Source organism: Parambassis ranga, chromosome 2 (genome assembly GCF_900634625.1).
Source record: "Parambassis ranga chromosome 2, fParRan2.1, whole genome shotgun sequence".
Taxonomy (NCBI): Eukaryota; Metazoa; Chordata; class Actinopteri; family Ambassidae; genus Parambassis; species Parambassis ranga.
In genome coordinates, this window is record NC_041023.1 from 6,911,521 (window position 1) to 6,932,338 (window position 20,818).

At 43.2% G+C, this 20,818-nt stretch overlaps 1 protein-coding gene across 1 annotated transcript; it reads right to left on the reverse strand.

Annotated features, from left to right (window-relative positions):
* Positions 1–7,175: 7,175 nt before the first annotated feature.
* Positions 7,176–18,836, reverse strand: chrna11 (cholinergic receptor, nicotinic, alpha 11). Its single transcript, XM_028426255.1, has 10 exons — positions 18,576–18,836; positions 16,258–16,397; positions 16,102–16,146; positions 15,857–15,966; positions 15,704–15,783; positions 13,620–13,787; positions 13,345–13,539; positions 10,286–10,372; positions 9,198–9,307; positions 7,176–7,954 (listed from the first exon to the last, which is right to left on the reverse strand). Exons 1-10 carry the CDS (start codon positions 18,625–18,627, stop codon positions 7,217–7,219), a joined length of 1,725 nt encoding a protein of 574 aa, XP_028282056.1. The 5' UTR covers positions 18,628–18,836; the 3' UTR covers positions 7,176–7,216.
* Positions 18,837–20,818: the final 1,982 nt, after the last annotated feature.

A 20,818-nucleotide genomic window follows, 5' to 3' on the forward strand; every position in this document is an offset into this window, starting at 1 on the left:
CTTCCTGGGACTAAACGGAAAACCTCCTGTTCTGTGTTTGTCCTGTCCTTTTTGTCTGCAAATAGCCTCAGGTTTTTGTAGGAACAGAGCTGCACAGTGTATAACTGCACCCAGGGCAGGTACCCTCCAAATAACAAGTCTGCGGGCACATTATTCTGGCACTGTGACATTTTGATGGTCACATGCTGCTGCACAAATCTTTAAGCTGTACGTTGTGCTCAACAGGAACTGTTGCAGTCCGTGGGGAAGTCAGCACGGTGAGACATTATTCAAACCAAAAATACAAGTCCTCTTAATGCACCCTGTGGAACCAAGCCCATAAAATGTTGTGTGCATTGGCACCACTGAGGTGAAAATACTCATCTCATTAGTGCTGTCTCAGGTGGGTGCTATGTGCTGACTGCTGGCTGCCGTCGTGACTTTACTACCTGCACTCTTTCCTCTGTCCGCCTACCCACTATTCCCTATCAGGCTTGGCTCAGTGTTAAGCCTTATTTACATATAAACTGTCAGCTCTGATATTAAATACTGGATTTAATAAGCCAATGCCTTATGGTAGCAGTCTGTTTTGTCATCTGGCACAGTCTCCCTTACATGTGCACACATAGTCCAGTAGGCACAGAGCACACAGAGCTGGAACTTCTAGAAAGTGGTCCAGAGCGGAAATGATGTCATCATCAGCGTCAAAGTGATTTCTCATGTTTAGTGATAAACACAAGTCTCAAACATAGTTACACATTGCTGGAAAAAGTCATAAGAACTTACCAAAAACTGGCATTTTGTCCCTTGACATAAGCTAGACCTGGAGCTGACGCCTTGGTCATTTGGAGTCTGGTACCTGCATGGACGTGTTCGGCTCTGTGGCAATGTACCAGTGCATTATTAGACCCTGTTATAGATCTGGATGATCATTGTGTGTTATCAGTTGCATGGATCAGGGTTCATCTTCCAGCGTCTGTGTGCCACTCCCCTACCATGCTGTAGGAAGGAACACCCCCCCCCCTTCCCTTGTCTAGGGTTGCCAACATGTCCTTGTGGACCATGACGTTGAGTCAGTGTTGTCCATTTTCTCAGCCAGTGCTGACTGTAGCATATTGTTGTTACAAAGTATTGTTGACAACACTGAGTCAGTTTAATCACTGTAGTTTGCGTCGCTTCTCTGTCTTCTACGCTGTGATTTAGTATATACAATTATTCTGTAATGGTCTGCAGCCTTTACAAATAAAAGTCTATTAGTGTTTATTGCACCGCTAGTATCAATACACCCTATTAATCAGTGAGTTATCTTGAGTTACGGTGAACAGTATAAAATCAGACTTAAGACTTAAGACCTAAGAAGGATCAACAGCCAGTGGCAGGCAGGAGGAGGAAGAGGAGGAGGAAAAGGGAAACCCTCTGGTTGTACTCTTCTCCACTGAATAGTCGACCAGGTTTAGCTGTCAGCTTGGAGTAATGTCCTCAGACTTGGAGAGTGGGTGCTTATCTAGTGGTCACACCTGAGGGAAAATGTATTAAGTCCACTTAATGTCCACTTGTGTTGAAGCTTCAGAAAAGAAATTGAGTGGGAGTCTCTCCGACAAGCCCTTCTCAGTGTATTCTTTCTAAGTATTTATTTGAAGCAAATTGCTCTTATGTGTCTTCTCAAAACAGAATCTGAAAACTTAAGTAATGTTATATAACTTGCATAATTATGGTATGCATAATTAAAAGGCATAGCAGTTTTTAAATCAAGACTTCTAACCTCATTTATGCATAAAATTTCTGGATTATCCCTGTTTGTTTTTCCTCTTTAGTAAACCAAATTTACTTGCACTGAATTGCAACATTCTCCAGAGAGGAGCAGCTGTCTGTAACATGCTGTTTTTCTTATTTTTTAATTTCTGGAGTAGTCTCATAATAATTTTACATTACAGCAGGGTTCAGGGTTCTGTCTGTGACTCTGCTCCCACAGCATTTTATCAGGCAGAGCCATCACATGACAATAAAAGACACATACCAGCTCGGCTGACATGACTTTTATGGGACTCACACTGATTCCTCTATTAGCAGTATGGCCATTGTACCAACCCATTCTCACATATAAATGACAGAACAGGGTGATCGGTTGGGAGAGGTGGTTGCCTATAAGAATTCTCAAATATGGACAGGGGTACAGATTATACACACCATTCCGAGTTCCTCATGTGGCCTTTATGTCTGACCAAAATTGAATCAGGCCATGTTTATTTCTAAGGTTAAAGGGTTTTTCCTTGAAACTACAGCTACTGACATTAAACCCAAGTCAGAAGTACCCTCACTGATCATCGTGTTGCTTCTTACTGGAAAGAATTCTCTGCTTTGTCTGCACATTTCTGCCATGGCTGAGTCTGTGTTTGACCTGTTATACAGTCTGTGCAGGAAAAACCTTATAAATGCTGCTGTCCACCTCATGTCAGAATAGTTTGTCCTTTTGATGATTAATCTCATTTATTTTTGAGTCCCACAGTTATATCAAAGTGAAGTATGAGATCACTGGAGAACCCTTTGTGAATAATGAATGAAGAGATGAGTCTTAGTTCATTAGTCACAGTGTGACGAAGTAAAGTGAGATGAAAAAGGAGAATCCTTTACATATAATATGTGATATATATATAGGATGTATGTTTTTTCCTTGAGGATTCTCCATGGCTGAATATGTTGGATGGATGTTATCTGCAGTACAGTAGGAATCAGCCACCTTTGACTTATTGGATAAGGGCCCTGTGTTCCTTAGGGCAGACACCTCGTGTCCACTTAACTTTGTGACCGCGGCGGCCCGGCCTGGTTAAACGGCAGTCTGTAAAGAGAGTGAATGTGGCTTGGCAGGATTAATCAAGCCTAACGACACATCTGTAGGTAGGCTCACTGGGAGGAGTGAGTATCAATCAACGTCTGGAGCATCTCTCCTCATCTCTCCCTCTCTCTCTCTCTCTCCCCGCTTCTCGTCAGCTGTATCGACCAGTGCTTTGGGCCCTTGGTAATTAAAAGGCATTGATCGGCCTCAGCCGCAAGATGTTGGGATGCTATTGTGCAGCACAGAGCACTGGGGCTCTCAGAGAGAACAGGTGTGCGTGCACATGGATAGGTTCTTTCCACACGCCTCTAATTAGCATGTTGTGAATTTTAAACGACTGTATTATTCCTCAGCTCTGTTGAGTCTTGTTTTTGTTTCATTTGCACTGATTTGCACCTTTTTAGCCGTACATATTGTGACTATGTTTACAAATCTGTGTGAGCCTTCTGATTACTTCCAGGGGTGTTTGGCTGGATTACCCATTTGGTAAAAATCTGACGCCAGAGTCGGCGTTCTCTTATTAAATGAGAATCGGGAGGGGTAGAAAATAAACAACTGATTGATTCTATGCATATACGAGGACCCTGAGGCTCATCTTCTCCCTGTGGACACACACATACACACACACACACACAGTCTTCACACACTCTCTCTTCTTTTATTCCATCTGAGTGAACACAGTAAATCTAAGTGCTGCCAGATTGCTAGCGCTGCACATTTTTTCGACCCTTGAGTTAGCTCATCAAGCAGTGAGCCTTGCCTGGGCTGAATGAAGACCGGCACGCTACTATAAATACACCCCTGACTCTTTTACTCAGTCTGACACACTGACTGAGTGACACACTGAAGGCCACACAGAGACCCACGTGCACAGTTAATGTGCATGTGGTTGCATGAAAATTTGTCATATATATATATTCCCTTGCAGTGTGATGTAGTACTGTGGCCTTTCATTTGATGTCTGTGACTGAGTTATACTTGTCTGAGCACCCATCTCCTCTGCCACTGTGTCCCTCATAAATCCGATGAATTACCCAGTATGCCCCCTCTTTCCTCCATTAACCCTCCCCTCATCTTCTCTTCCTCCCATACCAGCCCTCCCCCCTCTTATACTCTCTTCTTCTCTCCTTCCTGAACGAGTGATCAATTAAGGCCCTGTCCAGCTCTAACTGCATGTGCGTCAGCACTTTCTCTCCCCCTCTTATCCCCCCTGCTGTCATTTTTCTCCTCTTTTTGGGTGTCGAGCCAGCCACTGTCAACACAGAGAAAGCGAAGCAGAGCAGACCAGAAGGGTGGTGGTAGAAAAAAGAAAAGAGAGAGAATCTTCTTTTATTTTCAGGATGAGAAATGCTCTGTACAGATGTGAGTGTTCAGATGTCAGTGTGTGCTCAAAGGAGAACATCCTTTTTGCAAATTCCCCCGGGCAGAAAGTAAACTTCCTGCCTGACTTTAAAGAGGAAGAGAGAGAGAGAGAGAAGACAGATGGTGAAGGAGTGGAGAAGTTATAAAGAACTTGTACAGCGGTGTTTGTGTAGGAGTTCACAGTGAGAAAATACTCATGTATTGTCACAAGAGATAGACAGTGTTGGTCAGGAATGTCATAAACATATTCAGTCCTTTTTAATCTTTGTGTAAAGATGGCGATGTTTCTTCTTATTTGTCATGAAATCCCATTAAAAGACAAATGCATATAATAATAATAATTTCCCTGTGCAGCTAAACTCCAATTCCTCTCCTGTGTGTCATAAAAGTATTAAAAACACATTAATGACCACGGGCACTGCAGTTTTATTCAGGGTCAATCCCATACACATCGCCCTCCTGTCATAAAAACTCACCAGAGCATCAAATGAATGTTAATCTGCTGCTGAAATAAAACCTGCAACGTCCAGCTGTTCTAGGTAATGACTTACTATATCTAATTTACTTTTAATGGGATTTGTTGATGACAAAAAAATAGATTGACACCAGTCTTGTCCTTCAGTGGCTTGTTTTGTCTCTCGGGATTTTCATCAGGCAAACAGAGGGGGACTGCTTAAAGTCTCTGCTTAAAGTCTGGAAATATTGAGCTACCAGCCATTTAAATGCAAGGAAACACATTTACACAGGCAGGGTGTGTGTGTGTGTGTGTGTGTGTCACAAATAGCAACCATCATTAATGCTGTTGTAAAAAAAACAATGGGAATAAAACTTCCTGACAGATCTGTATTTATTATCTGTCGCTTTGGGTCATATTTGTACCCACATGAGCACTAATATAGCTGCACAGATCATTGACTCTCTTACAGCTGGATTCCCGCTGTGTAGCTGTTTCTGAATGACTCATCCTTCTCTTCTAATATTTGTCTGTTTTCAAAGCCTGTTTCTCTCCCTGTTTGCAGTTTAACGATCAGTGCATTTCTTTTGATTTGCGTTGCCATTGAGAAGTGTAGCCACATACCTCATTTCTTCTTTTTTTTTTAAGTTTCATCATGTTTGAAATGTTATCAAATGTAGCCTCGGCAACTACTTGCAATGTTTTAAAACACATATCAGGGAATCTTTTTCCCCGTCAGCAACAAGCATCTATGCCATATTATTGGCTTTTATTGGCTGGCATGGTGATGAGTCTGGCACTTAAACGACCACAGGAGGCTGCAAAGCTGCACATATAACCACATCATTCATTTAACACTGGATTTCTGCTACTTCTGTAAAGCCCAAGAGCCATTCTTGGAACATTTGGAGCACCTTTGATTGTAGCTAAGCTAACCTTTTGTTCAGCATTGCATTGCATTCAAAATGCTATGGTTGACGAGAAGGCAATTTTCTCCATTTTCTCACATTTAAACAGGTTTAAAGGATGAGTGTGCAGGCGTTAGTGACATCTAGAAGTGAGCTTGCATCCAGCTTAATTTCTCTCCCTCACCAAGCATGAAGGAGAACCTACAGCTGAGCTAATGAAAACACAATTACTCCTCTGGTTGGAGGTTATTACATACTTTATATCTCATTTCAGATCATAGGTCACCCAGAATCCCGCACACTGCTCCTTTAATGCATATTTTTGTGTTTTGCACACATCATCTCTGGCTCAAGGTCGCGGTATAAATTTAAGCTTGAGTCAATTACATGAAAATATAGTCCTATTAAAATCTCATCTCTCATTTCACATCACTCATGAAGCTGTAAACCTCTCAAAGGATCTGACATGAATTTGATGGGATGTTGCTCCTTCATGTTAATTTTAGGATTTTCAATGTCGTTTCTTTCCTTTTTTTTCTGCCTCTGGTGCTCTTTCAAAAGACCTAACCTCCCATCTTTTAAGTTATTAAATCCTTTAACATGAAATCCAGTGAGATTTGTTGGGCTATTATGACCTGCCACATACACTTAGGAAAAGTGTTTCATGAGATATTGGTTCAGGCTCTCTGCCTTGGGGCGGCTACTGCCCACTGCATTGTTGATGACCGGTTAATTCGGACTCCCAGTTATGTGATAGGCGCCGCACACTGCGCATGCTGCTGGGGAGCTTCTGATCTCTGCTGATTGTTGCAGATTGGCAATCGTCTCAAAAAGATAAGGCCTTGGAAATTTAAAGTGGCCTCCAAGCGGAGAAGGGACTTCATCTTTTAAAAGCTTATTAGTCTTAAAGATTATCCGAGGTCTTTCAATTTGACGGTCATTAGATGGATGTGATTGAATAATAGATGAGTTCCTGTTCTGTTCCACTGTGCCGCAGCGTTCTTGATCTTTGGTCCACTTTTGTATATCCAAGCATCAAGCCGCTAACTCTGCCAGCATCACTGGGGACGAGGTGTCGCTCCTTCATGACTCCTCTTTGTTGTCTGTCCTTGTAAATGTCTCTCTCTTCTTCTCTCCTCCCACCCTCTCGTCCTCACATCACTTGCAGTGTTTTCTCAACATGTGGGAGTGAGGGCTGTCTTCCCTCCTTGAGAAAATAAAACTGTCGAATGTCTGTCTCATTTATCTGTCTCTTTCTCCCTCTTACTCTTTCAATGTCTCTCTAACTTATGTTGTATTAAACTGATAATCCTCCTCTTTCTTCCTGGCTCGTCTTTCCCCTTAATTTGGAGGAAAGTCTTTGAATTAAGCAGAGGAATCCATTTCACCTTGTCAAGAATCTGATTAAGCACCCTGCTCACCCTAATCTCATTTAAACTTCACTCTGTGTTCCCTTCTTCATCTGTTTCCTTTTTATATTTCACAAAACAGAATGTATTGCAAAGAAAACCATTTGTTTTTTTTTTTTCAGTTTCTCAGTTCCTTGCAATCACAAATCACAGAGACTACGGTTTGCTGGAAATTGTGTTTCCTTGGATCAGGGCCCACTCCATCCTTTATCCTATATTTAATTCCCTCCTTTCCTTCACGCTTCTCCTTCTCGTTTTTCCCCCTTTGCTTTCAAACAAAGTCCTTTGAAATAGCATCCACAAAGTTGGGAGCAGACATGAGGATGGAGATGGTGCATATGATGTTGAAAACGCTAAATGCCACCAAGCAGAGGCGATCAATCACAGCACCTGCGAACTTCCACTGATCAGCCACACTCTCAGCCTCATCCTGCTCCCGGAAACGATCCGCCATGTACCGCACCTCCTCCAGGATCGCCTGGAGCTGGGGATCTCCGATCCCTGCAGTCGAACACCCTCCAAGCCCTCCAGTGCCGCCTCCAAAGCCCCCACCACTGGAGACAGTGCTGGGACACCCTACAGTATCCATGTTAGGGGTAGGTGGTGGTGGGGAACTGCAAAACTGAGATGGCAGGTGTGGAGGCGGGCTGCCTGCCACACGTGGCGGCCCCGCAGAGATGTTGTTCCTTTGAACCGGCTCTGCAAGCGCTGAAGGGTCCTCCATGCTCTGAAAACCCATGTAAAGAAGGTTCCCATTGTTGTTAGCACTAGACTGAACATGAAGGTGAGGGTGCCCAGCGTGAAGGGGCCCTGTTTGGAGAGGAGCAAGGTTCTGTGGGTGCAGTGGGTGGAGAGTCGGGTCCGGAGGGTTGGGGATGCTCCCACTCTGTGATCCTGAAGAGCAGCGACGCAAGTGTGGGGCACACGGGGGCCGGTCTGGGTCGTCATTTTCTCCCGGCCGCTTCATACGCAAGAACCACGCAACCCACTGTAGCAAAACAAGCTGCACCTATAGAGAAAAGAGAGAGAGAGATGTTCAGGAGAGGAGGAGCTGCAGAGTCTTCAGAACACCACCTACACTCTCTGACATCCAGACTAATAGCCTCATTTGTTGCTAGCTGGTGTTGGTTCTGTTTTCAGTCTTGTGTTTTTGTTTCAAACTGCAACAGCGCTTGTATGAGTGCAAGAATAAGCTCCTCGGCGGAGACGCCGTGTTGAAGTGCCCGAGGCAAAGAAGATTTTTTGCTTTAAATGGATTCCCAACAAAGAGGATTCTTACAAGGCAGCATTAAATGGAAACAGTGGAAATGTTTCAATTGACTGTCAGATTACTGCTTCATAACAGCAATGAGCTTGTACTAATGTTTCAGTAAACCACAGCTTTTAGATAAAGAGGAGATTAGCGCCACACACTTCTCTCTCTCTCTCTCTCTCTCTCTCTCTCTCTGTCTTTCCACAATATCGGAAAATGTCCCCTGAAAGGGCAAACGGCAGCATCCAGATGGGTGTCTGGCCCTCTAATGAGAAGCTAATGTCCAGATGACTGCTCAATTAGCTTCCACCGGGCATGTTTACCATCCAGGTAACAGTCCCTGTAGTTGCTGCACTGCTGATGTTGTTTTTGTCCAGGCTGTAATTATGAACTGTGCTGGTTCGATGCCCTCCTCTGAACCACATCAATTAGCTTGTTAATTGGCCATTGGACTGTCTGAACAGGCTATTTATCAACAGAACGTCCTTCCAATGTGTCAATACATACTGCATCTGCACCCACATGCAACTTGTACATATATCAATAAATGCAGGATTGTCCATTTTATTAATATTATAGACATATTAGACAATGTATTTATATATTAGATATTCTTTCTACACGTCTCAGTTTTGATGCATTTTTTAGCATTAAAAGAAAAATAGAAAAAAAAGGAGTCGATTTGAATCCGCCCACATATCCAGAGCGCTTTGAAATGCACTCCAGTTGAAGTCTGTGGTGAGGCATTTGATGAACACACTCAGGCAGACTGACACTGCTCGATGAGTCACAGCCAAGGAAGTCAGAGAAATAAAAAGAGGAATGGAAGCTGGCAGAGGAGCACAGGTAGCACCAACAAACGGGTGAAATTGCATTTTAAAAATGGCTGCTAAGGAAAGTGAGAGTGGAGATTAAGGCATGTATAGGAGGAGGAGGACCGGCCGTTTATTTAACAAGTCAGGAAGCATGATGTGTGAATGTGAGGTCGTGTTAAACTCACCCATTTCGGCATGTTTCCCCCGTTCGGATCGTGGTGATGATACTGTAGAACCACCACCGTAGCGATGACTGACATGCCCACAATGATCATTATACTGGCAAAGTATTGACCTAGGAGGTGCAGAATGGTATCAACATGACGTGTTTCCATCACTGTGCACACATACTGTCATTTCCTACTGGATTGTTAACAACCCCCACAGATTCTGGTTTAACAAACAAGCCGACAAAAGCCTTTTTACTGTGGAATGAATCAACAAGGTCATTCTTTTATATTAGGTTTACACTTTAATTCAGTTTTACGCACTGTGAGATGAGCTGTTTTTATTACTTCTTCTTTTGAAACACAAAAGATTCTCAAGATGTTTTTTTTTTCTTTTTTTTATTGAGCTCATCCTTTGTGAGATATCAACCTGAGATGCTTCTGTACCTCCTGCTAGCATTGACAAAAGCATCAACAGATTAAGATCAGGGTAGTTACTTGTAATAAAAATTATGCTGAAGGCAACGCTCTGATAATTATGACTCTGCATTTTAACTTTTCTTTTTTAACGATCAGGATTTGTGTCTTTAGGCAAAGATGGCCTTGCATCTGTCTCTGGCCGCAGTCCTTACTCGCCAAACATCATTCCCAGCAGTGTGCCCGTCATCAATTTGGCCAATTAAATTTGAGGGTGAGCAGGTGGCGAAAATAAATTCTGTTGTTATATGTTTTTCTGGCAGTTTTGCAGCTCTGCCACTTTGTAGCAGCATGTTGCGACTGCATATTTCCCCCCTTCTCTGTCACTTTTATCCATCTGAGGATGTGTCGGTTCCTGATCTGAAAGCAAACCTGGCTAACAACACAGAGCTAATGTTGATAATATTGGTAAATTGATCTAACATAATTTTGCCTTTCCATGCAGCTTTATCTAATCATCAGATATTAGCATGCTAATGACCAGACTTGTGAATCACAAAAACAGTGGAGACCAAATATTGACAGAAACTTCATGCAGTATCTCTAATGAGCTTGAATCTTATTGGCGATCATTTGTCACACTTATAGACAAACTTCTTATGAAAATATGCGTATGGCTTTTTACATACCTATAAGAGGGACGGAGTCAGATGTGGCTGGCATGATCTCTGCGACCAGCAGCATGAAAACAGTGAGGGACAGCAGCACGGTGATACCTACAGATAGAAAGAACTTCATGATTTAACTACATTTTCTTAAGCAATCAATACCGTGGTTCAGCCTCGTCTCCTGAGTCACCGTGTCTTCTTGTGAGAAAACCACATTAGTGTGTTTGGTGTTTTGATAAATAGTCACACTCTGGATGGATCAGGTTCGATTTATGGAAATGACCGGCTAATGCTCATACAGTGAATTACTTTTTGACATTCCCCCCTCTCTCTCCAGCAAAAAGCACTTCTGTGCAGCAAGTAACCATTTTTTAAGTCCACATCTGTGTGCACATGAACACACACACACACACCTTACACACTCCTGCACTGAAACTCATCTTCATTCATCCACCTCCCACTCTATCTGTCTCCAACAAACAGAATTTAAGGAGTGCTTTGCTGGCATAACCGTCCCCATTCAGAAGCATTCAATTAAACTCTCAGGTCTACAGATAAAATATGAATGCTCTTTAGGTTATTAAGTGAATTAAAAATGTGTTCTTTATTCTGCTTTTTTTCTCAGAAGTGACATTTCCTCTTTTTTAAAAGCACGCCCTGAAGGCTAAGCCACTTGGTCCCTGTGTCTCCTCCATCAAGTGAATGTGACAGAGTATTTTCCTGGAGGGCAGTGTGTAAGCTCCCCCCCGCCACCAATCAATTCACTAGCCTTAATTACATCAATAGGTTAATTGGCTGTGTGTGTAAGGCTTTGCATTTTTTTTCCCCGTTGGAGAAATGCTGCTTAATGCATCCTGTATTGAGGTTAAGGATATGCTTTGACAATGCTGCTGCGGCTTCCCTCAGAGGTTCCTCCCACTCAGACGTGAGTCAAATAACATTAACCAGAAAGCATTACTGTCCAAATTTAAGGCTATTTTTGCTGAGACAATGCAATCATGTGACAGCAGAAACAAGGCTGGAGCTAATGATTTTTACTCCATTTTCAGTCTATGCAATCTCTAATGTAATGTTTAAATAGTTTTTATGTAATGGTTTTTTTTGCCGGGAAAAAATCAACTAATTGTCAATTTTAAAAAACAACTAATGGCCAAAAATATTTCTTTGAAGAACACAATTTACTGTAACTTAGGTACATGTGCTTATTCCTCCGTCCACGTCTGTACATCTGTACTGATGGGAACATTTTCCCTTGTAAAATGCCTTAACCACTAGTGTTTTTATGCCTAACTTCACAGCTAAAAACAAAACTTAACCCCAGGCAAAAACAAAAGTAAAAACAAAACAGCTCACGGTGTCAGGGGGAGTCCAACCTCAGACGTCTGAGTGTGTTGCGGCTATATCAGTCCCATTACCCATTATCAGATCACGTTGGGTTCCATTAGCATTATATAGCATAGCATAGGCTATCAGTCCATATGTTAGGTTAGCATAAAAGCACTAGTATCTTGTGAATGGCCCCAATTTCCACTGTATAAACACAGAAGTTTGTTTTAATCACCTTTAAATACCAACCCGCTGCCTGTCAGCTGATCCAATAAATTGATCAAACTCATTTAAATTCAGTTCTCTATAAAGAAAACATGCTTATTTCTGCTTGGTCGACTTGCTTTTAGCCACCCTCAAGTGGCCATGGTAGGGACTGCAATATTTAGCATTTCTGCATTAGCATGTTTAAAAAATAATTTCTTATCGGCACAAACGACAAACAATTTATTTTTTGTCACTATGCTCTTGTATTAGTTTCTTTTCCGCTCTGTAAAGTCAGACATCCATTCATCTCTAAACAGGTTAAACTGATTTTAAATGTGCCACTGTGGTTTGATCCCAGCACCGCTTCCTCTCTCTCTCTCTCTCTCTCTCTCTCTCTCTCACTCTCTCTCTCTCCTTTCCAGCCTATTGTATTGCGATTTGGTTGTCCCCTACCTTCTCCTCCTCATCATCAGTTCTCCCTCTCTCTTTTGTGCTGTCCTCTCTCATCCTTTTCAAATTCTTCTCCTGTCTCCTGTTATCTGTGTGCCACCTTCGGTCTCTGTTCCTCCTCCTCGCATTTCTCATCTTTCTGTTTTATCCTGTAATCCCTCTCCTCTTTTAGCACCTGCACCCGCTCCCTCTGCCTTTTTCATGTCTCCACATATAGTCTTCTGTGCTGCTCCTTTTTATTTTTTGGAGGTTTACGTATTGTGAATGCTCATATATTCCCTCCAATGGGAGGACTTCAGTTGGAGATTTTTATTTGTACTTTATGAGTATGTTGGATGTTGAGGGTGGGCCTGGTGGTGATTACCTTAGCGATATTGAGTGCAGTGGCAGCATGTGGAGAAAAAGTCTCTTTAAGTCCCCTTTTGAGTATTCTAAGGGTTGATTTACCCTCAGTTTAACCTCAGTTTTAGGGCTGTAACACACCAAGCCATGGGCTCCCATAGTGGAAGTTTTTGCAAAAATTTGTGTCAGTCTGCATGAAGCTATGTATTAAATTAGGTCATTTCACTGGGAAGAAAATGTGCTGCAGACACCAAACACAGCTCCAATTTAAATGCATTAGTTTAAAGTATGTGCCTGCTGTCATGAACAGTTTGTGTCTGTGTGCAAAAAACAATGGATTCAGAATTATGTGATGATTTCACATTATGGGATGGGACTAGAGTGTAGTGATGATGCAGGAGAGGTTACTCTGATTGGTGGTTCAGTACGAGAAGCAGAAGCAAGTGACCACAAAGCTGAGATGGCGCACACAACCGATCTCTGAACATGTCACACAACAACGTGGCTGACCAGGCTGTGGGTTGGTGTGCTGTAAGCAAACACTGCTTTGTTATTTCCGTTTACACCACCACACAGGATATGTTTTACCTGGGGTTGTGGTGCGTTTAAGTGTAGTTGTGCTGTGACACCATAGTCTGTCATCGCTGCTAGATCTTTTATGTTGGCTTGTTGTGTCTGGGGTGTGTGTATCGGTCCAGAGTGCATAAAGGTGTATGCTATTTATCTTATATCAGCAGTTTTTGTCGTCCACTCACCCAGAGATATCTTCTCCCCAGAGTCAGCTGGCAGCACAAAGATTAGCAGGGTCATAGAGGACAGCAGCACACATGGGATGAGCAGGTTCAGGGCGTAGTAGAGTGTCCGGCGCCGTATTGTAATGATGAAGGTCACGTCAGGGTAGGGCTCCTTACAGCAGTCATAGAAGACCTCGTTTCTGGTGCCGGGAACACCTGGAAGAGCATGAAGAATCTTTTTCTGTTGCTCTGTGACTGATATTGTTAATGAAGAGTCAGTGCTTCTCCTTACTAACCGATCAGGTCCCACTCCCCATTGGGCATGTAGCCGGAGATGTCAGATTCCTCCATCTGGAGGTCCAGCAGCCAGCCGTCGTAGGTCCAAGAGCCGAATTTAAGCTCACATTTCTGGATGTCAAAAGGGAACCACCGAACATCCACATTGCATGTGCTCATAAAGATTCCTGAGGGAGAAGACAAAGGGACAGAAGGCAGGGCGTTAAAGCTCCACAATCAATTGTCTAAATGACAGTATTGACCCCTGCAGAGTCCTGTACAGAAGAGGCAGGGAAAGATGTATTGGAGGACCTCTTATGTTTTGCTGGGAGTCTGTCCTGAATATCAAGCTGCTTGTTAGAGAGAATCAGTTCAAGACTTTGCTCAACAACCTTTTTGTCTTTGAAAAAAGTGCTGCATCTCCAACAGAGGAGTTGCATGAACAGTGCTGGACTGCAGAGGTTGTGAAAATGAATTCGGAGGCTGAAAAAGTGAAAGACGAAGGGAAGACTGGATTAGAAACAAAGAAACATGTCTATAAAAATACTTCCTGGCGGCAGTATTGTCACTCAAAGGTCTCAGACAGTCTCTGCTGCACACACAGCTACAAGCTGAGCCTCAGCAGTGGAAGAAAACATAAACAGTGGCACTGAAAAATAAGATTTTGTATAACACCCTAATCAGATTACTGCTTCTATTATGCAAAACAAATGCGTGTGCATAGGCAGGCTGGAATGGATGTGGACCCGCTGGTATCCACATCCACAGACGAAGAATCACAATCATCCTCGCAGTGGTCGCTGGCAAAGCGCAGCCCTTAAAGTAATTACTGAAATAAATGAATCAGGCAAACAAATGCCTATGAAGCTTCGCGTCCATTATGAGTCTGCCGACATGCAAGGCAATCCCCTGAGTGTAATGCAAGTTTTTGTTAGCAGGTTGAAACAAAGGCTGATCACAAAAATGGCAGAAAGTTAAAAAAAAACTGTCTTTTTATGCACTTCTTGCTCTTTAAAACTCAATCATACAAAGTTCTTTGCCTTTGCTCCATGAGGGAAATGTCTTTATAATTATCCCCATTATGAGCTCCTAAGGCACTAAATTACACTGATTAACTGAAAGTCTGCTTTTGCACCTTCTGTATATTTCTGGAACCTCCCTCTTAAAGATAACCGGTAACCTTGAAGCAACACTCTCAAAGAAAATAGTTTATTTATCATTATTTTTTTCTGCTTCTGCTGCTCAGGAACAATTTCTGTCTCGCAGCACATGCAGCTCCCAAAATACATCTCCATCATTCTGAGCATCACTTCCCAAGAAGCCATTACAAGCCTCAAGACAAGATTACCTTCTTGTAAATGTCATTCAATTCTGAAATAAACCGAAAACCTGTTAACCGCCCTTATCTCATGTAAACGCCATGAACACAAATGAAACACCTTTACCTCTGCAGACGTTGTCTGATGATATGCAGCGCACGGATCCTCCACATCTGAATTATTTACTCTGTCAGACTCCTGCCACCCACAAACCTGTTGCCTTTACTTTACTGACAACAAGGCAGAGCTCAGGAATCACAAGCGTCAGATTTCTTTTCGCTTTACTCCACCTCTCTTTTCGTTCTCATTGTACCAAACCAGGTGTTTTCTGTTTCACCTATTGATCCAAACAACAGCATTAAGCAGCTGTATTTATGCAGCTGCAGCCTATTAATAAACATGGCAAAATCCACCCTGTTAGAATTAGGTGGATTTTTAAGCTTGCACTCCTCGACTTTCCCCTCAGCTCTTACACAGGGGAGTCTACTGTGTAAACACAGGAGAGTCATTACTTTCACAGGCCTGCATGGGTCACACGTTTGGGTTAAGACGGGAGGCAGAGGAGGCGAGAGTCTCCCATTAATAGCTGTTACTCACAGCACTGGTAATCCATGACCAGTTGCTAACCAGGGATGCTGTTTATTCTGCTAAAATATTAATGTCAAGTGTACAAGCGGAGGAATCATGCCGAGGCTGCAGAATGAGATGCTGCCGTTGCACCTCGGGGAAATGAGGGAAGCTGATAGGAAGACAGGAAAGGGATTAAAAAGAAGGAACAGACCTACCTGGAGGCAGGTACGTAGCGTAGCCGCTGGAGTTCACCAGGACGTTGGTCTTAAAGGTGGAGTCAAAGTCATCATCTGCACTGAGAAAGCACAGGGAGGGGGGCATTACTTACTGATGTGGGTGTTTGGTGTGTGTTTTTATGTGTGTTTTACCTGTTGTAGAGCAGGATGTCTGGTGTCCAGACCTGATCTGTGGTGAAGCGGAGATTTTTTACACCAGGATGTTCACTCTGGTTCCACTGGAGATAGTGGTCGAACCAATTCTTTAACACACACAGACAGATGCATAAAACTGCATAAAACCCAGACAAATAACTGCCTTTGTCTTGACCATAATCTTTATAGAAACCTGAAATCTAAACCAGAAAATATCACCCCACCAAACATTCAGTCCTTACCATCCGCAGCCACATATTAGAGGTTAACACCTGGTTTTTCTCATCCTGCAAAACATTTAAAACATTTTTTATTTTTCTTACTCTTAAGACAAATATTACTCTGCATCCCTATTAAATACTATACATATTAACAACAAATGCTAGATGGACACCTACCACATCCATGATCTGTATCAAGCTGAGGGAGAAGGTGACAGTGAGAGGGTGGGAGTCGTTGCCCACGGGCCGCTCCATGTGGTTGTAGTCCTTCAGGAGGTTCTTCAGCAGGTTCCTCTGGTGAGGACCTTGTAACGACACTGAAAAGAAATATAAAGCTAACATTTGTATGTTAACGGTTAGTTCTCACCTATCAACCTGTCTAAGGTTTGTGTTTCTTGTACAAGGAAACAGAAATGACAGCAACATTCAAGGAAAGCCTCTGGAGGCTCAAGTGACAGGATGCTGAATAAAAACGGTGCAAATGAAACCTGATGGTTTTGCCCTGAGGACATGAACCTACTATTATATCTATAAATACATCTAGAAGTACATGACTAACATGAAATGAGGTGAAGAAGAGGATGAGAAACGACAGATTTAATGATGCAATTAGCCGCAATATAAAACTGATCTTTTATCAGCATTAGTCACACCTATCTGTGTGAAGCAAAACATGGAAGAAATGTCCGGGTCCTCAGTTAGAATGGAAGATTTAATATTAACACAGAAGGAAATCACCATGGAGAACTAAACAGAGTCCAATTAGAAATATTGGACAATCTTATCCGGGAATAATTGGCCATAATTAATGTATAATTGGGTTAGTTTAAAGAGGTAGCACACATTAAATGTTGGATGAAAATGTTCGTAGAAGGAGAGGAGGATGCACCGCTGACCACTGAGGGGTTAGACTTGGGGAGGTTATTGTCTCTGCTCCCAGGACTTGCTGCTATTAGATGAGCCTGTTAGCATTGTTAGAAGAGTTACAGGTCTGCCTAACGAACAGACTGCGTAATGAGGATGCACAATATTATCTTAGGGACAGTAATGTATGCATGAAAATGAAGTCAGTGAACTCAGTATGTCTGAGATATGCCAGAGTTTACTAATCAACGTAATATGCTAATCTTGCAATAGGACCAGCTCAATCTAATGTTGAAATGTGCATATATCAGTGTTGACACTGACAATCAGCAAAAATAACAGCACGGTACAAAAAATCTTGCCTCTATAAATGTGTCCTATCATTGTTTTTTTCAGTAACTTAAATATTCTTCACTAAATATCCAAAAACGTGTAGTTTATGTGCCATTTCTGTCATTTTTATTTTAAGAGGATTGGCTGCAAGGCCACAGAGAAACAGGAAATGCTGGATGGAACTGTCAGTCTACAGAAAAATCATAGTTTTGTTTTCATCTTGGTTTTGACTTGATCCTGTGGAAAATAAAATGTCAAAAAAAAAATGCCACACAAAACATCACAGTCAGAGTAACTCCTGCTGCCTCGGTCTTTATACTAAAGGAAAAAAGTACAGTTTTTTATAGCTGTTTTTACCTCGTAACAGATCAGTAGTTTTCCAATCAACATCTAGAGGGTTGTAATTGTACACACACAATGCTGAAGTACAGGGGATGATTCTGATTACAACATCTTCATTTTTGTGTCTTGGATTTATCTGTTGTTATGCGAATAATCTGCTGGTAGATGCAGGGCTGTACTCGGAACAGAACATAGAAAATATTATTTAGATTCTGAGTTTGAAAAAAAATGGAACATAAGGGTTCACTGCAGAGAATATAACAGGATTAAGGCTCAGTGGAGGAGAGGCAGAGATGTGCAAGCTCTCCTGGTGTTGTCATGTCAAAGTGATGGAAAATGCTTTGAATGTTTTGTCTTTGCACGTCAGTGTGTGAAAATGCAGCCTGAAACTTTCTAAAAAAAACAAAACAAAGCCGCTGAACAGTGTCTCACTGCTGGTGCTGCTGCCTGTGGGGGAAAGTTCACCCCGCTCTCCTCTCAGCTCTGACATCCACTGTCAGCCTTAACATTCAGCTACGACTGACTGCTGCTTCCCGGAGCCCTGTCAGCTCGGCTGCAGCAACACAACAGGGAGGCAAGATGGAAGAGGGAGAGATCTATACAGGCAGGTCAGTTGATTGGTGACCGGTGTTCGGTGTGAGATGTGCACACAGATTCAGACCGATAGAGCCATGTGGCATGGAAAGAGATGGAAGAGATTTTTTATGAGTGCACAGCATCCAACCTCTGTGCGCCAGCTACACATCCAGAAAAATATACCTATGAGCTGTAAACAAGCAAACAGGTGAGTCAGATTCTCACTTTGCTTCTCTTGGAGTCTTTCTCCTACTTTAAATCCCTATTGTACTTCACAGGATCACGGTCAGCACCGGCTCCACTTCCTGAATTCCTATAAAATGTTGCTGCTGCAATCAGATTCCTGAAAGACAGACACAGGGAAAGGCATGCAGGCTCACCGTGGATCAAAGCGGAGAATCCAGAGAGGAGCAGAGCCACCGAGTGCCACATCCTGGTGGAGAGAAACAGGAGGACAGAGTGGGCAGAGGAAGAGGACGAGAAGATCCAGATGCTGGAGGAGGATGAGGAAGAGGAGGGGGTAAAGGGTAGAGGGGGAATCCAGAGAGGAAAAAGGGAGCACAGACTCAGGAAGCTGCTGGAAATCCTCCGGTCTGCATCCAGTCGGCATCAGAGAGAAGGGAGAGTGTGTGCTGTGCTGGAAGAGAGGAGCGTAAGAGGAGGAGGAGGAGGAGGAGGAGATGGTGGCTCTGAGCTCTCTCGCTCTCTCTCTCTCTTTCACTCTGTCTCCATGTCTCTGAGGGAGGTGGGACTAAGATGGAGAGATTTCAGGGTTGAAGATAGAGCAGGAGGTGGATGAAAGAAAGGTTTTATTTGGCAACAAATTGACCTTTGAAAGAGAAAAACAAAAAGAGATGATGGACGTGTTTTTAAATGATTACTAATAATTCTACTTTTTAACTTTGCTCAGCAGTTACTGAGCGGAATTTTTTTTTTTTTCCTCCATCTTCGTACACTGGATGACTTTACATGCTCACCATGGCTGGTTAAACATGTGAAACATGGAGTGGAGGCTATGTGTCAGAACATATATGACAGTAGGTTGTATGTATGATAACCATGATGGTCACACACCGCTGGGCTGGAAACTGTGTGAGCTTCCCCCCACCCGGTGGGGGCAGAGCTTTGTAAGGATGGGGCAGATGGACTTCAGTTTAATTGAGAAAGTGCTGGGCTCTGCAGGAGGGCCACGGAAATGTGCACAGTTAAACTCTACTTCTCATTTGTCCTCATGAAATGCTGATGCAAGGGCAGAGGCAGCGAAAGACTGAAAGAGGAGGAGGAGGAGGAGGAGGTGGGGGGTAAGAACAGGAGGAAGAAAGAGTTGGACTGTATAATAGATTACCCTATTACTTCTGCTGCCCTTCGGAATTACCCCCCTCTCCCAGGCAGCCTGTCACACATCCAGAACCCTCCCCGAGCTGCAGATTCATGCTCGGCTGCACACGGAGGATGGAGACTGGCCCTCAGAGGCGAAAAAAAAGGATGGCCAAGTCGCCGCTTAAAAGCAGAAAAAAAAAGCCTGCACCAAGCGTGGAGTGAGAAGGCACGATGCGCCTCGACAATGTGTCATCACAGGAGCAGCATCCTGTTGCTGCTGCTGCTGCTGCTGCTGCACTCCTGCTTCTGTGGCTTAAATGTGTGCAAAAATTGACTTTAAGATTCTTCTCATGGTGGAGGAAAAAAAAATCTCCTTGTGCTGTTATGCACCAAGCACCAGTGTGACACAGTGCCAAAAACAGAATTCATTACGCTCCATTAAAATACAGATTGGATGCACTGAGGCGTGGGTGACATCTGGTGGTTTGTTTTCCAACTGCATGCTGGCAGCACTGGCACTGGGCTGGTTTCTGAGAGGATAGAGGTGGTGGTGTTAATTAACATGGGAGAAATTGGGCTAAATGACACAAGAGGGTGATGAGAGCTGGTGCTATAAAAAGAGGGCTAATAGGAAAACAATCCCAGCAGATGCACAAAAACTGGATGGCTCCTGTAAGAAGAGGATTATGAGCATCATGTGGGCGATGGTTTTTGTTGATGCTGATTGTGATTCTAATTGCACAGCAGCAGTAATGACCATCAGACTGACCTGGCGTGATACTGCTTATCCTCCTTCTGTGTGCTAAATGCCGAATGCCACCCCTGACAATGCAGCCATCAGCCATCAGGCCTGCTGCGCTGTGTGTTTTTAATTACTCTGCTGATTGGATTAGGCCCTCTCCTACGCTGACACGTCCCCTTCACTTAATAGGGTGTTATCGACAAAAAGCAGCACATACATCCATTCGGCTGTGACGTCTGATTTGTCAGAGTGGCCTTTTTTTGTCTTGAATGGAGTGGAGTAGATGAATAGACATTTAGATCCTGCTTAACCTGGATGTAATCCAGGACAAAATCAAAGCTCTAGAAAGGGATGTGAACGGACTCAGAGATATCATCTTTTTAGTCCACACATTCTTCTTTCTGTCAGAGCTAAAGCTGTGAAGGTCACTTGTTGGGGTTAATGTGCCAGACCGAGTTCCTGTTGGCCCCGCTGGTTGCTTGACAGCTTCATGCTGTCTCCAAACTGCATGTTAATTAGTGAGCAGCCAGGCTAGCTACTAGCTTGCTCCCTGCTTCCAGA